Source organism: Mercenaria mercenaria, chromosome 11, assembly GCF_021730395.1.
Source record: "Mercenaria mercenaria strain notata chromosome 11, MADL_Memer_1, whole genome shotgun sequence".
Taxonomy (NCBI): Eukaryota; Metazoa; Mollusca; class Bivalvia; order Venerida; family Veneridae; genus Mercenaria; species Mercenaria mercenaria.
Window position 1 is genome coordinate 75653729 of NC_069371.1, and position 16618 is coordinate 75670346.

Below are 16618 nucleotides of genomic sequence, written 5' to 3' on the forward strand. Positions count from 1 at the left end.
TAGAAATAAAGAAATCGGACGAATAAAATAATAGTTCTTTTCTTCAATCTTCTACGCAATTATCTCCCTTACCTATAGGTAGATATTTCTAAAGGTAAAGGGAAGCAACTCCTGCGTGCAGTATGACTTTTCTAAAAGAGACTGCCCCAGCCAAAATACAAGTCATATTTGGAAAGTTATTATTTCTGGTAACAGGAAGAATTTGGTATATTGGGATAAAAGCTATAATTTCTCCCACCCTTTTTACTTGAAAAATGCGTATAATTCCACTTTAAAGATAATACTTAAGTACCTGGGTGGTCATGGCTGCGAAATCATCCTCAACCTGGCGGAGCTTCTTCGTGCACGGTGAGTAATCTGTAAGATCATCGTCGGCTAGACGCTTGACAGAGAACAAGCTTCTCCGCGCTTCTGTTTTGGTTTGAACCTTCGATCGTGAAGCGATTCAATCTGAAATGAAAAGGAAACAATTTATATTAACTGAACACATTTACTCATGTGCATGATTTTCCTTGTTTTACGCTGTTTTTTTTTTTAATTAAGGATTCCGAATTTCAACTATCTTATTCCATATTGCAAACTTGATGTACATATATCAAATCTCATGCATTGTGTTTAAAGCAATTCGGGTTTTGGGATGGAATTTTTCAGGAAGTTTATTTCCACCAAGTTTGGCATAGAATGTATGTATGTCACTGAAAAATGATAAAGTGACTGAAAGTAAATTAAAGATATTTGTAGATAAGCATGAAGTGGGTTAATTTTCTCCATTATTTCTTTGTTTACAACGGCCTGCTCCTTCTGCACAATAATTTATTTTATTTTTAAGGATAAATTACAAAATTCAGTTTGTACCTCTGGTCAGTTTTACAGTTCCTGAAATAAATGGGTTTTAAGAACGAGTCGCTTTAATGAAGCTGAGTGAGTAAAATCAAGCAAATAGTTATATACAAAAAAATGCATTTTTGTTTAAAACAATTGTCATTTTGCTTTAAAATACAATAAACGTAACTTACAGAGCAAGGCGTATCACCGACAAATCCGGAATCTACCGAGTCATCTCCCTTATTATTTGGTGTGATAATTGACTGTATCTCAGCATCAGTTGTCTCCCTGTATACCGGAGAATCTGTAAGGCTACCGAATAATCTCTGTCTGAAAGAAAAAGCAAATGATAATCATTTTTTGTTAAGTTTTAAGTTAAAGCTATAAATTAGCTGTAGATGAAGATATGTAAATTTAGGTACACATTAGGTACACATCTGATTTAAAGAATTTGAAATACTATATGCTACCAGTTTGTTAATATTCTTCAAGGCTGGATATTTTTATTTTCTTTTAACATAATGTAATTTACTTATTACACTAAATTTTGGAAAAGAAAATAATCTATATTATTGAAATATACATGATTGCTGTTATGGTATCAGAGTAACGCAATAAAAATATTTGAACTCATAATAAAATGCTTGAACAATGAAGTTATTTACCTGATAGACATGGTCCACTTTTTTATAATTCCACAAATACTATGTACTAAGTAGTATATTATACTATGTTTTTGCTATGAAGTCCGTGAATAATTTAATTTCATGTCCGTTTTCTTGGATTTATATATTTTTTCTGTTGTCAGGATATACAAATTATCGAGATGCTAATTATGTTCCTCCGCTTTGAGACAAAGTTGACAGACGAGTAAAGTGAAATAAAATGTCCTTAAATATTCACTCAATGGCCATTGTTATAATACAGTCGAATAGGGAAAACACTGCTTTTAATTAGCCAATACAAATTGTTAGGTGCAAACTGCGTTTGTGCGTTACGGAGGTTATACAATTGGTTGTCAGTCACGGAGGGTGAATTCTGTAACATCCGAGATTCTGTCAGATAGTAAAACAGTAAATGTTTGATACTTTTGATCACTCGTGATCAATGTTTGATTTATTTAAGATTATCGTTTGACACAAAAGGTAACTTTGTCAAACAAACCTTTAAGACTTGTCTATTGTCCAGATTATTTTGTTGACATCTTTATCTTTAATAGTAAAACGATTTTATCTAAAATTGTCAAAATATCACAACCAGATATTTTAAAATTCAAACATTGTCCTGAAAGTCGATTATATTTTCTCTTCGAATAAAAGAAAAATATAAATCACTACATATTCTTTATACTCTAAAACGCAACTATTTTAATTTAATGCGCTGGTGATGAAATGAGATCTGAGATGTATAAGTCTTAATACCAATACCAATACCACTACCAACCAATACCAAAGATTTTATTCGCATAAAACATAAATAAATACAATATTTATAGTGATACAGAATAATACATCAATTTTAATTCAAGGCGCTATAATAATTAAAGTAGTACATGATATAAAAACCCCGTTCAAAAGATTCTTAGTAAATCTTTCTTCAGTTTATGATATATCAACGGAGTTCTGTTGCCTAAGATGGAAATGTCAGATTGTTTTGTTGTTAGTCTTCTTTTCATTTAAATAAGCATGTTATATTATACAACGACTTTAGACAACAATTTATACCGTCGTACTTTTGGAAAAGACCGAACATGATGAAGTTTCTAGATCTGATCAAGTCTGAAAATAAAATTGTAATAAAGAAGTTAGGAATGTATGTTCATAATACATTTACTGTTAGAGTTTCAAGTTTCAAAGTTTATTGGCAAATCGGCATAAATACAATACCTTTGGCCATTAAACAAAATAAATACAGTACAGATGGCCAACATTTACTTCACAATACATACAAATGTTAGAAATGAATATCTGTTTAGACGTTAGGGTTAGAAATTGAAATACACTTGTATATATGAATTACATGTTACATGTTTTGTTGGTATGGAAATATTACTCCTGTTACAAAAAAACTTAGTCACATTGTTTTAAATCATGTTATTGCTTTATTGTCTTTGTGACTAAAACATTTAGTCATACATCCTACAAAGATTAATTATACGTATGAGAATAGCCAACATGTTAACCTTTTGATTTCGTTTTCGATAAAAGGTCCACTGTAGTTTGAAGAATTATTCCCATCTAGTAAACTAGTTATACTTCTTGCCTCGTATTAGAATTACGTATTTTCCCGTTCCTTTTAATTTAATTATGGTCCTAAAAGTCTTAATCATGTATTAGTATATAACATTTATTATTGATATGCATGTAACCTTCTCCGAAATGCAATGTATGATGTGTGTTATGCATATATTTGCAATTTTCACTGTTCGTCAAACATTTATTGGACTGTTGTCCTCATGGGCTTATGAATTAAATAAATATACTTGAAACTTGAAACTATTAACAAATCACAATTCCTACCAATCTATTCTATAACCCTTAGCCTGCTAAAATTCTAAAATGGAATGGTCCATCATTCAATTTGGACAGTACCATTTATTATTCGATGGGATGTTCAATGAAAATTTACTTACTGAATAGCGAACAGTAACGCAGATCTGAGAATGCTGGTATGTAACGGAGGTCTTAGACTGCTGGCATATAACGCAGATCTGAGAATGCTGGTATGTAGCGGGGGTCTGAGACTGATGGTATATAGCTCGGATTTGTGACTGCTGGTATGCAGCGGGATTCTGAGACGGATGGTATATAATGCATATCTGAGAATGCTAGCATGTAGCGGGGGTCTGAGACGGATGGTATATAGGCAGAACTGAGACTGCAGGTATGTACCGGGGATCTGAGACTGATGGTATGTAGCGGAGGTCTGAAACTGATGGTATGTAGCGGAGGTCTGATACTGTTGGTATGTAAATGAGGTTTAAGACTGATGGTATATAACGCAGATCTGAGAATGCTGGTATGTAGCGGGGGTCTGAGACTGATGGTATATAGCTCGGATTTGAGACCATACTTTAAGGTAAATGTACGACTTCCAACATACAAAACACAAATACGTACTAATGGACTGTATTTGTCCGTAATAGCGGTAATTCGTTCTCAAATATGCTTCCGTGGTGTTCGAGAAAAGATCTTAATTTTATGTTTTAGCGCATTTGCATTAAACAGGTGGCCAAGAGAACATATCTCACTCGTAGAATGTATTTCACATAAATGATAAAAAATTATACTCATATTTGCATGTTTTCGAGAAAGAAAGGTATATATTGTGAGGACCATTTTCTGAGACTACAGGTATATAACGCAGATCTGAGACTGCTGGTATATAAGGCAGATCTGAGGCTGCTGGTACATAACGCAGATCTGAGAATGCTGGTTTGTAACGGAGGTCTTAGACTGATGGCATATAACGCAGCTCTGAGAATGCTGGTATGTAGCGGGTGTCTGAGACTGATGTTATATAGCTCGGATTTGAGACTTCTGGTATGTAGTGGGGGTCTGAGACTGATGGGATGTAGCGGGGATCTGAGAGAGCTTGTATATAACGCTAATCTGAGAATGCTGGTATGTAGCGGGGGTCTGAGACTGATGGTGTATAGCTCGGATTTGAGACTGCTGGTATGTAACGCAGATCTGAGAATGCTGGTACGTAACGCAGATCTGAGAATGCTGGAATGTAGCGGGGGTCTGAGACTGATGGTATTTAACGCAGATCTGAGAATGCTGGTATGTAGCTGGGGTCTGAGACTGATGGTTTCTAGCGCAGATCTGAGACTGCTGGTATGTAACGGAGGTCTTAGACTAGTGGTATTTAACGCAGATCTGAGACTGCTGGTATTTAACGAAGATCGGAGACTGCTGGTATATAACGCTGATCTGAGACTGCTGGTATGTAGCGGGGTCTGACACTGCTGGTATATAACGCAGGTCTGAGACTGGTACTGGTATGTAGCGGGGTCTGAGACTGCTGGTATTTAACGCAGATCTGAGACTGCTGGTATGTAGTGGGGTTCTGAGACTGATATTATATAGCGGGGATCTGAGACTGGTGGTATGTAACAGAGGTCTTAGACTGGTGGTATGTAACGGAGTTCTTAGACTGCTGGTATGTTACGGAGGTCTTAGACTGCTGGTATGTAACGGGGGTCTGAGACTGCTGGCATGTAGCGGGGATCTGTGACTGATGGAATGTAGCGGGGATCTAAGACTGTTGGTATGTAACGCAGATCTGAGACTGCTGGTATATAACGCAGATCTGAGACTGCTGGTATATAAAGCAGATCTGAGACTGTTGGTATGTAGCGGGATTCTGAGACTGATGGTATGTAGCGCCGATCTGAGACTGTTGTTATGTACCGGAGGTCTTAGACAAGTTGTATTTAACTCAGATCTGAAACTGCTTGTATTTAATGCAGATCTGAGACTGCTGGTACGTAACGCAGATCTCTCGCTGGTATGTAGCGGGGGTCTGAGACTGCTGGTACATAACGCAGATCTGAGACTTCTGGTGCGTAACGAAGACCTGAGACTGCTGGTATGTAGCGGGGGTCTGAGACTGATGGTACATAACGCAGACCTGAGACTTCTGGTGCGTAACGCAGACCTGAGACTGCTGGTATGTAGCGGGGGTCTGAGACTGATGGTACATAACGCAGACCTGAGACTTCTGGTGCGTAACGCAGACCTGAGACTGCTGGTATGTAGCGGGGGTCTGAGACTGATGGTACATAACGCAGATCTGAGACTTCTGGTGCGTAACGCAGACCTGAGACTGCTGGTATGTAGCGGGGGTCTGAGACTGATGGTACATAACGCAGACCTGAGACTGCTGGTATGTAGCGGGGGTCTGAGACTGATGGTACATAACGCAGACCTGAGACTTCTGGTGCGTAACGCAGACCTGAGACTGCTGGTATGTAGCGGGGGTCTGAGACTGATGGTACATAACGCAGATCTGAGACTTCTGTGCGTAACGCAGACCTGAGACTGCTGGTATGTAGCGGGGGTCTGAGACTGATGGTACATAACGCAGACCTGAGACTTCTGGTGCGTAACGCAGACCTGAGACTGCTGGTATGTAGCGCAGGTCTGAGACGGATGGTATGCAGCGCAGATCTGAGACTGATGGTATGCAGCGCAGATCTGAGACTGATGGCATGTAACTGAAGTCTTAGAGTAGTGGTATAATTTAACGCAGATCTGAGACTGATGGCATGTAGCGCAGATCTGAGACTGCTGGTATGTAGCGCAAGTCTTAGACTGCTGGTATGTAACGGAGGTCTGAGACTGCTGGTATGTAATGGAGGTCTGAGACTGATGGTATGTAACGGAGGTCTGAGACTGATGGTATGTAATGGAGGTCTGAGACTGCTGGTATGTAACGGAGGTCTGAGACTGCTGGTATGTAACGGAGGTCTGAGACTGCTGGTATGTAATGGAGGTATGAGACTGCTGGTATGCTACGGAAGTCTGAGACTGCTGGTATATAATGGAGGTCTGAGACTGCTGGTATGTAATGGAGTATGAGACTGCTGGTATATAACGAAGGTCTGAAATTGCTATGTAATTGAGATCTGAGAATTAAAGTTTAAAACAGAGGTCAGGTATGATGATATGTAATGAAGGTATGAGATTGCTTGTATGCAACGGGGGTCTGAGACTGCTGATATATAATGGAGGTCTGAGACTGCTGGTATATAACGAAGGTCTGAAATTGCTATGTAATTTGAGATCTGAGAATTAAAGTTTAAAACAGAGTCAGGGTCTGCCACGAAGTTGAGATTTCTGGCATATACTGCAGTTATCTTTTCTTCAAAGTATACAAAAAAACGCGAATTAAAATTGTCTTTATGACGCTAAACGGGGAAAGAAAAGGGTAAACCTGTTTCATTTCACATTTTATTTTGTCGGCTCATTTGTAAATAATTTACAAAATAGAATATAACAATATATAGCTTAACAAGTAACAATACAATAGCACTATACAAAACACGAAATAAGCCTTTAGAAACTAAGATGACGGTTAAGTCGACTGCGTTGACGTTTACTTGTCTTCTGTTTCTCTCCTTCCGTCCATGATTTTGACTTAACCCGGAAGTGACGTAAATAAGCCGCGTGGTCTTCGTGTAGCATTGGTTTGTAGCTTGCTGGTTCGCAATGTTCCTGGAAAAATAAGAAAACGTTGTATTAAAATATGAATATTACTACATTATTTTGAATAATCTAACGAACTTTGTACATTATATATTCATTTAGCAAGGGATCAACGATAAAATGCTTCGTCATTAGGGATCAAATCTCGAATATATCCTACTTTCTCACTGTACAAATAACTTTCAAAAATCCAACAGGCCTATAAACTCAAATATAATTTACGGAAATACACATTCAAGCAAATACCAACCTTTTGTGTTGTGAAGAACGCTTTGTAGCCGCCGTCCAGTAGATAGACTTCCGGAAAGTTGAGTCTGGGATACTGTTCTTTGTTCAGTTCACGGTCCTGACTTCTCAAGAATCGATACCTGTAAATGTAACGAATAAAAAGCATTATAACACGACACTCAGCATTATTTTTGTATATTACATTCCATATATGGACGTCAATGGAAATTGAGGCATGTGTCCAGGTACTTAACACCTGCGATTAGTTCAATTTAGTTTAAAAAATATGATAAGTGGATAAGTTCTAACTAAGACTGAAATGAAACTAAACGATACTTACATTTTAGGACCCCTTTCCGAGGAGAATTCACAGTGGAATATGAGAATGTGTGGTTTCTCGGACGTGTCTCGAGTCGGAAGAAGACTGTTGACGTCATCTTTTGTGTACATGTTGACGGCACCTTGGATATGACCTCCATCGAATTCATAAGGATAACGGCAATCTACTATCGTGACTTTCCCTATCTGGCGGCTGTACTTTCCGACCAACACATCTGCCATCGTTCCATGTGTGATAGACTTGAGGTCGCCATGTTTTCCGGGAACTGTGGGTAAAGTGTAGTCACGTGATCCATCAGCTACTAAATCACGTGATTCCAGACGTTCAACTGCTTTGATGACATTCCTGTAAAAAACAAGGAAGGTTTAATTTCATTTTAAGATCTGAGTTGATGTATATAGGACAAGATAGTGACGTAAATCAAATTTGTACAAAACATGTCACAATCGCTTACACTATTAAAGAAATCATTGTCGCGTGGTGTAGATTTGTGTACATGACTTCAAATTCTCATTTTATTGTTTACATTTAAAGATAATACTTAAGTACCTGGGTGGTCATGGCTGCGAAATCATCCTCAACCTGGCGGAGCTTTTTCGTGCACGGTGAGTCGTCTGTAAGATCATCGTCAGCTAGACGCTTGACAGAGAACAGCTTCTCCGCGCTTCTGTTTTGGCTTGAACCTTCGATCGTGAAGCGATCTGAAATGAAAATGAAACAATTTTATATTAACTGAACTCGTTTACTCATGTGCATGATTTTCCTTCTTTCACGCTGTTTTTTAGCTAAGAATTTCAGAATTGCAACTATCTTAATCCATATTACAAATCGCATGCATTGTGTTTTAAAGCAATTCGCTCACATTTGGGATGAAATCTTTCAGGAAGTCTTTCCACCAAGTTTGGCATAGAATGTATGTATGTCACTGAAAAATGATAAAGTGACTGAAAATAAATTTAAGATATTTGTAGAAAACCATGAAGTGGGTTAATTTTCTCCATTATTTCTGTTTACAACGCCTGACTCCCTTCTGCACAATAATTTATATTATTTATAAGGATAAATTGCAAAATTCAGTTTGTACCACTGGTCAGTTTTTACAGTTCCTGAAATAAAGGGTTTTAAGAACGAGTCGCTTTTAATGAAGCTGAGTGAGTAAAATCAAACAGTTATAATAAAAAATGCATTTTTTAAAACAATTGTCATTTTGCTTTAGAATACAATAAAAATAACTACAAAATATAACTTACAGAGCAAGGTGTATCATTGACAAATCCGGAATCTACCGAGTCATCTCCCTTATTATTTGGTGTGATAATTGACTGTATCTCAGCATCAGTTGTCTCCCTGTATACCGGAGAACCCATAAGGTCACCGAATAATCTTTGTCTGAAAGATGAAGCAAATAATAATCAATTTTTGTTACGTTTTAAGTTAAAGCTATAATTTAGATGTAGATGAACATAATAAACATCTTCATAGTTGTACGCTGGAGAATTGTAAATGTCAGTCAAGGTACAAATCTGATTTAAAGAATTTGAAATACTATATTATGCTATCAGTTTGTTAAAATTCTTCTAGGTTGGATATTTTTATTTTCTTTTAACATAATGTATATATTTACTTATTGCACTAAATTTTGGAAAAGAAAATAATCTATATTATTGAAATATACATGATTGCTGTAGATAGGTATCAGAGTAACGCTATAAAAATATTTTAACTCATAATAAAATGCTTGAACAATGAAGTTATTTACCTGATAGACATGGTCCACTTTTTTTTTTATAATTCCACAAATACTGTAATATTCTACTATGTTTTTGCTATGAAGTTCGTCCGTGAATAATTTAATTTTATGTCCGTTTTCTTGGATTTATATATTTTTTTTCTGTTGTCAGGATATACAAATTATCGAGATGTTAATTATGTTCCTCCGCTTGAGAACAAGGTTGACAGACGAGTAAAGTGAAATAAAATGTCCTGATATATTCACTCAAGGGCCATTGTTATAACACTTTCAAATAGGGAAAACGGCTTTTAATTAGCCAATAAAATTGTTAGGTGCAAACTGCGCTTGTGCGTTACGGAGGTTACACAATTGGTTGTCAGTCACGGAGAGTGATTTCTGTAACATCCGAGATTCTGTCAGATAGTAAAACAGTAAATGTTTGATACTTTTGATCACTCGTGATCAATGTTTGATTTATTTAAGATTATCGTTTGACACAAAAGGTAACTTTGTCAAACAAACCTTTAAGACTTGTCTATTGTCCAGATTATTTTGTTGACATTTTTATCTTTAATAGTAAAACGATTTTTATCTAAAATTGTCAAAATATCACAACCAGCTATTTCAAAGTTCAAACATTGTCTTGAAAGTCGATTATATTTTCTCTTCGAATAAAAGAAAGGAAAAATATAAATGACTACATATTCTTTGTACTCTAAAACGCAACTATTTTAATTTAATGCGCTGATGATGAAATGAGATCTGAAATGCATAAGTCTCAATACCAATACCAATACCAATACCAATACCAAAGATTTTATTCGCATAAAACATAAATAAATACAATATTTATAGTGATACAGAATATTACATAAATTTTAATTCAGGGCGCTATAATAATTAAAGTAGTACATGATATAAAAATACCGTTCAAAAGATTCTTAGTAAATCTTTCTTCAGTTTATGATATAATTAGATATATCAACTGGGTTATGTTGTCTAAGATGTAAATGTCAGATATTATTTTGTTGTTAGTCTCCTTCTGATTTAAATAAGCATGTTATATTATACAACGACTTAAGAAAACAATTTAGACCGTCGTATATTTGGAAAAGACCGAAAATGATGGATTTTCTAGATCTGAACAAGTCTGAAAATAAAATTGTGATAAAGAAGTTAGGAATGTATGTTCATAATGCATTTACTGTTAGAGTTTCAAGTTTCAAAGTTTATTGGCAAATCGGCATAAATACAATACCTTTGGCCATTAAACAAAATAAATACAGTACATATGGTCAACATTTACTTCACAATACATACACATATTAGAAATGAATATCTGTTTAGACGTTAGGGCAATTTATGATGTGTGTTATGCATATACTTGCAATTTTCACTGTTCGTCATACATGTATTGGACTGTTGTCCTCATGGGCTTGTGAGCCTGATGGATTAAATAAATAAACTTGAAACTATTAACAAATCACAATTCCTATCAATCTAATCTTTAAGGTAAATGTACGCCTTCCAACAAACAAAATACAAACACATATATTTGAAACTTGTACGTACTCATGGTCTGTATTTGTCCGTATTAGCAGTAATATGCTTCCGTGGTGTTCGCAAAAAGATCCTAATTTTACATTTTAGCGCATTTGCATTAAAGGTCCATAATGTTTAAAAATTTATCTTACAAACAGATGAAAAAGCTTCCCAAATAGATGGTATGCATACTTACAGGCACTACTTTTAATATTGCACATGAACTGTTATAGATAGAGCCATAAAGGGAGGTAATAAAAACAATAAATTTAATAAAACTTTCTAGTATATTCAGCAATATTCAAACCTTTGACAAATGTTAAAGAAAATAATTATCAGAAATAGGATTTAACAAGAAATTAATGTATTTTATGTTCATAACGGAACATGTGGCAGCCGCATTTTAAACGAAGGCATTATGAGCCTTTAAACAGGGGGTCAAGAGAATATTATCTGAATTTTAATTCAAGATGCTATAATTAGAGTAGTAATGATCACTTGGGTTCTGTTGTCTAAGATGTGTAACTCTGCACTAAATGTCACAGATATTATTTGTTGTTAGTCTCCCTTTCATTTAGATAAGCATGTTATATTAACCAATATAACACAATTCACCATTCCTATCAATAAATCTTTAAGATAAATGTACGACTTCCAACATACAAAATACAAATACGTACTTATGGACTGTATTAGCGGTAATTCATTCTCAAATATGCGTCCGTGGTGTTCGTAAAATGATCCTAAATTTATGGTTTAGCGCATTTGCATTAAACAGGGGGGCAAGAGAATATATTTCACTCGTAGAATGTATTTTCCATAAAATAATAAAATTTTATATCCATATTTGCATGTTTTCGAGAAAGAAAGGTGTATATTGTGCGGACCATTTTCTGAGACTGCTGGTATATAACGCAGATCTGAGACTGCTGGTATATAAGGCAGATCTGAGACTGACGGTATATAACGCAGATCTGAGAATGCTGGTATGTAGCGGGGGTCTGAAACTTATGGTACATAACGAAGATCTGAGAATGCTGGTATGTAGCGGGGGTCTGAGACTGCTGGTATGTAGCGGGGGTCTGAGACTGATGGTATACAGCGCAGATCTGAGAATGTTGGTATGTAGCGGGGGTCTGAGACGGATGGTATATAGCGCAGATCTGAGAATGTTGGTATGTACCGGGGCTCTGAGACTGATTGGATGTAGCGCAGATCTGAGACTGCTGGTATATAACGCAGATCTGAGAATGCTGGAATGTAACGCAGATCTGAGAATGCTGGTATATAATGCAGATCTGAGACTGCTGGTATGTAACGCAGATCTGAGACAGCTGGTATATAACGCAGATCTGAGACTGCTGGAATGTAACGCAGATTTGAGACTGATGGTATATAGAGCAGATCTGAGAATGCTGGTATGTAATGGAGGTCTTAGACTGATGGTATATAGCGCAGATCTGAGACTGCTGGTATGTACCGGGTGTATGAGACGGATGGTATATAGCGCAGATCTGAGACTGCTGGTATGTACCGGGTGTATGAGACGGATGGTATATAGAGCAGATCTGAGAATGCTGGTATGTAATGGAGGTCTTAGACTGATGGTATATAGCGCAGATCTGAGACTGCTGGTATGTACCGGGTGTATGAGACCGATGGGATGTAGCGCAGAGCTGAGACTGCTGGTATATAACGCAGATCTGAGAGTGCTAGAAAGTAACGCAGATCTGAGACTGCTGGTATATAACGCAGATCTAAGACTGTTGGTACGTAACGCAGATCTGAGAATGCTGGTATGTAATGGAGGTCTTAGACTGATGTTATTTACCGGGGGTATGAGACGGATGGGATGTAGCGCAGAGCTGAGAATGCTGGTATATTAAGGGGATCTGAGACCGATGGTATGTAGCGAAGATCTGAGACTGCTGATATGCAACGCAGATCTGAGACTGCTGGTATTTAACGCAGATCTGAGAATGCTGGTATGTAGCGAGGGTCTGAGACTGATGGTATTTAGCGCAGATTTGAGACTGCTGGTATGTAACGCTGATCTGAAACTGCTGGTATGTAGCGGGGTCTGAGACTGCTGGTATTTAACGCAGGTCTGAGAATGCTGGTATGTAGTGGGGTCTGAGACTGATTGTATATAGCGGGGATCTGAGACTGCTGGTATGTAGCGGGGGGTCTGAGACTGATGGTATGTAGCGAGGATCTGAGACTGCTGGTATGTAACGGAGGTCTTAGGCTGCTGATGGGAAACGGAGGTCCTCGACTGCTGGTGTGTAACGGGGGTCTTAGACAGCTGGTATGTAACGGAGGTCTAAGAATGCTGGTATGTAGCGGGGGTCTGTGACTGATGGTATATCGCGGAGATCTGAGAATGCTAATATAAAGCGGGAGTCTGAGACTGATGATATGTAACGAGGGTCTGAGACTTATGGTATATAGCGGAGATCTGAGACTGCTGGTATGTAGCGAGGATCTGAGACTGCTGGTATGTAACGGGGGTCCTAGACTGCTTGTATGTAACGGAGGTGTTAGACTATTGGTATTTAACACAGATCTGAGACTGCTGGTATATAACGCTGATCTGAAACTGCTGGTATGTAGCAGGGTCTGAGACTGCTGGTATTTAACGCAGGTCTGAGACTGATGGTATGTAGTGGGGTCTGAGACTGATTGTATATAGCGGGGATCTGAGACTGCTGGTATGTAGCGGGGGGTCTGAGACTGATGGTATGTAGCGAGGATCTGAGACTGCTGGTATGTAACGGAGGTGTTAGGCTGCTGATGGGAAACGGAGGTCCTCGACTGCTGGTGTGTAACGGGGGTCTTAGACGGCTGGTATGTAACGGAGGTCTAAGAATGCTGGTATGTAGCGGGGGTCTGTGACTGATGGTATATACTGGAGATCTGAGAATGCTAATATAAAGCGGGAGTCTGAGACTGATGATATGTAACGAGGGTCTGAGACTTATGGTATATAGCGGGGATCTGAGACTGCTGGTATGTAGCGAGGATCTGAGACTGCTGGTATGTAACGGGGGTCCTAGACTGCTTGTATGCAACGGAGGTCTTAGACTGCTGGTATGTAACGGAGGTCCTAGACTGCTGGCATATAACAGGGGTCTGAGACTGCTGATATGTAGCGGTGATCTGAGACTGCTAGTATGTAGCGGGAATCTGAGACTGATGGTATGTAGCGGAGGTCTGAGACTGATGGTATGTAGCGCAGATCTGAGACTGTTGGTATGTAACGGAGGTCCTAGACTGCTGGCATGTAACGGGGGTCTGAGACTGCTGATATGTAGCGGTGATCTGAGACTGCTGGTATGTAGCGGGAATCTGAGACTGATGACTTGTTGCGCAGATCTGAGACTGTTGGTATTTAACGGAGGTCTTAAACTGCTGGTATTTACAGCAGATCTGAGACTGCTGGTATGAAGCGGGGGTCTGAGACTGCTGGTACGTAACGCAGATCTGAAACTGCTGGTATGTAGCGCAGGTCTAAGACTGATGGTATGTAACGTAGATCTGAGACTGCTGGTATATAACGCAGATCTGAGACTTCTGGTGCGTAGCGCAGGTCTGAGACTGCTGGTATGTAGCAGGGTCTGAAACTGCTGGTATGTAGCGCAGGTCTAAGACTGATGGTATGTAACGCAGATCTGAGACTTCTGGTGCGTAGCGCAGGTCTAAGACTGATGGTATGTAACGTAGATCTAAGACTGATGGTATATAACGCAGATCTGAGACTTCTGGTGCGTAGTGCAGGTCTGAGACTGCTGGTATGTAACGGGGGTCTGAGACTGCTGATATGATGCGGTGATCTGAGACTGCTGGTATGTAGCGGGAATCTGAGACTGATGACATGTTGCGCAGATCTGAGACTGTTGGTATTTAACGGAGGTCTTAAACTGCTGATATTTACAGCAGATCTGAGACTGCTGGTATGAAGCGGGGGTCTGGGACTGCTGGTACGTAACGCAGATCTGAAACTGCTGGTATGTAGCGCAGGTCTAAGACTGATGGTATGTAACGTAGATCTGAGACTGCTGGTATATAACGCAGATCTGAGACTTCTGGTGCGTAGCGCAGATCTAAGACTGATGGTATGTAACGTAGATCTAAGACTGATCGTATATAACGCAGATCTGAGACTTCTGGTGCGTAGCGCAGGTCTGAGACTGATGGTATGTAGCAGGGTCTGAAACTGCTGGTATTTAACGCAGGTTTGAGAATGCTGGTATGTAGCGCAGGTCTGAGACTGCTGGTATGTAGCGGGGTCTGAAACTGCTGGTATTTAACGCAGGTTTGAGAATGCTGGTATGTAGCGGGGGTCTGAGTCTGATGGTATGTAGCGGGGGTCTGAGACTGATTGTATATAGCGGGGATCTGAGACTGCTGGTATGTAGCGGGGGTCTGAGACTGCTGGTATTTAACGCAGGTTTGAGAATGCTGGTATGTAACAGGTGTCTTAGACTGCTGGTATGTAACGGAGGTCTGAGAATGCTGGTATGTAGAGGGGGTCTGTGACTGATGGTATATAGCGGGGATCTGAGAATGCTAGTACATAGCGGGGGTCTGAGACTGATGGTATGTAATTTGATTTTAGCATACAAACACACTCGAACGAAGATCAGTAGTATTTCTTCTATGTCACACCGTGAAGGGTCTTCCATTACGAAATTAGTAACGAGGGTCTGAGACTAATGGTATATAGCGGGGATCTGAGACTAATGGTAAGTAGCGAGGATCTGAGACTGCTAGTATGTAACTGGGGTCCTACAGTGCTTGTATGTAACGGAGGTCTTAGACTGCTGGTATGTAACGGAGGTCTTAGACGGCTGGCATGTAACGGGGGACTGAGACTGCTGGTATGTAGCAGGGATCTGAGACTGATGGTATGTAGCGCAGATCTGAGACTGTTGGTATGTAACGGAGGTCTTAGACAAGCTGTATTTAACGCAGATCTGAGACTGCTGGTATGTAGCGCAGGTCTGAGACTGATGGTATGTAGCGCAGGTCTGAGACTGATGGTATGTAGCGCAGGTCTGAGACTGATGGTATGTAGCGCAGATCTGAGACTGTTTGTATATAACGCAGATCTGAGACAGATGGTATGTAGCGCAGGTCTGAGACTGATGGTATGCAGCGCAGATCTGAGACTGTTTGTATATAACGCAGATCTGAGACTGATGGTATGTAGCGCAGGTCTGAGACTGATGGTATGTAGCGCAGATCTGAGACTGATGGTATGCAGCGCAGGTCTGAGGCTGATGGTATGCAGCGCAGATCTGAGACTGTTTGTATATAACGCAGATCTGAGACTGATGGTATGTAGCGCAGGTCTGAGACTGATGGTATGTAGCGCAGGTCTGAGACTGATGGTATGTAGCGCAGGTCTGAGACTGATGGTATGCAGCGCTGATCTGAGACTGTTTGTATATAACGCAGATCTGAGACTGATGGTATGTAGCGCAGGTCTGAGACTGATGGTATGTAGCGCAGATCTGAGACTGTTGGTATGTAACGGAGGTCTTAGACAAGCTGAATTTAACGCAGATCTGAGACTGCTGGTATGTAACGCAGGTCTGAGACTGATGGTATGTAGCGCAGGTCTGAGACTGATGGTATTTAGCGCAGGTCTGAGACTGATGGTATGCAGCGCAGGTCTGAGACTGATGGTATGTAGCGCCGGTCTGAGACTGATGGTATGTAGCGCAGGTCTGTGAC

The 16618-nt window shown here is 39.3% G+C and overlaps 1 protein-coding gene across 1 annotated transcript; it reads right to left on the minus strand.

Moving 5' to 3' along the window:
* Positions 1-6887: 6887 nt before the first annotated feature.
* LOC128546833 (M-phase inducer phosphatase 1-like) lies at positions 6888-9375 on the minus strand. Its single transcript, XM_053518218.1, has 6 exons — positions 9365-9375; positions 8852-8994; positions 8147-8306; positions 7606-7950; positions 7288-7405; positions 6888-7046 (listed from the first exon to the last, which is right to left on the minus strand). Exons 1-6 carry the CDS (start codon positions 9373-9375, stop codon positions 6888-6890), a joined length of 936 nt encoding a protein of 311 aa, XP_053374193.1.
* Between the last annotated feature and the right edge of the window lie 7243 nt (positions 9376-16618).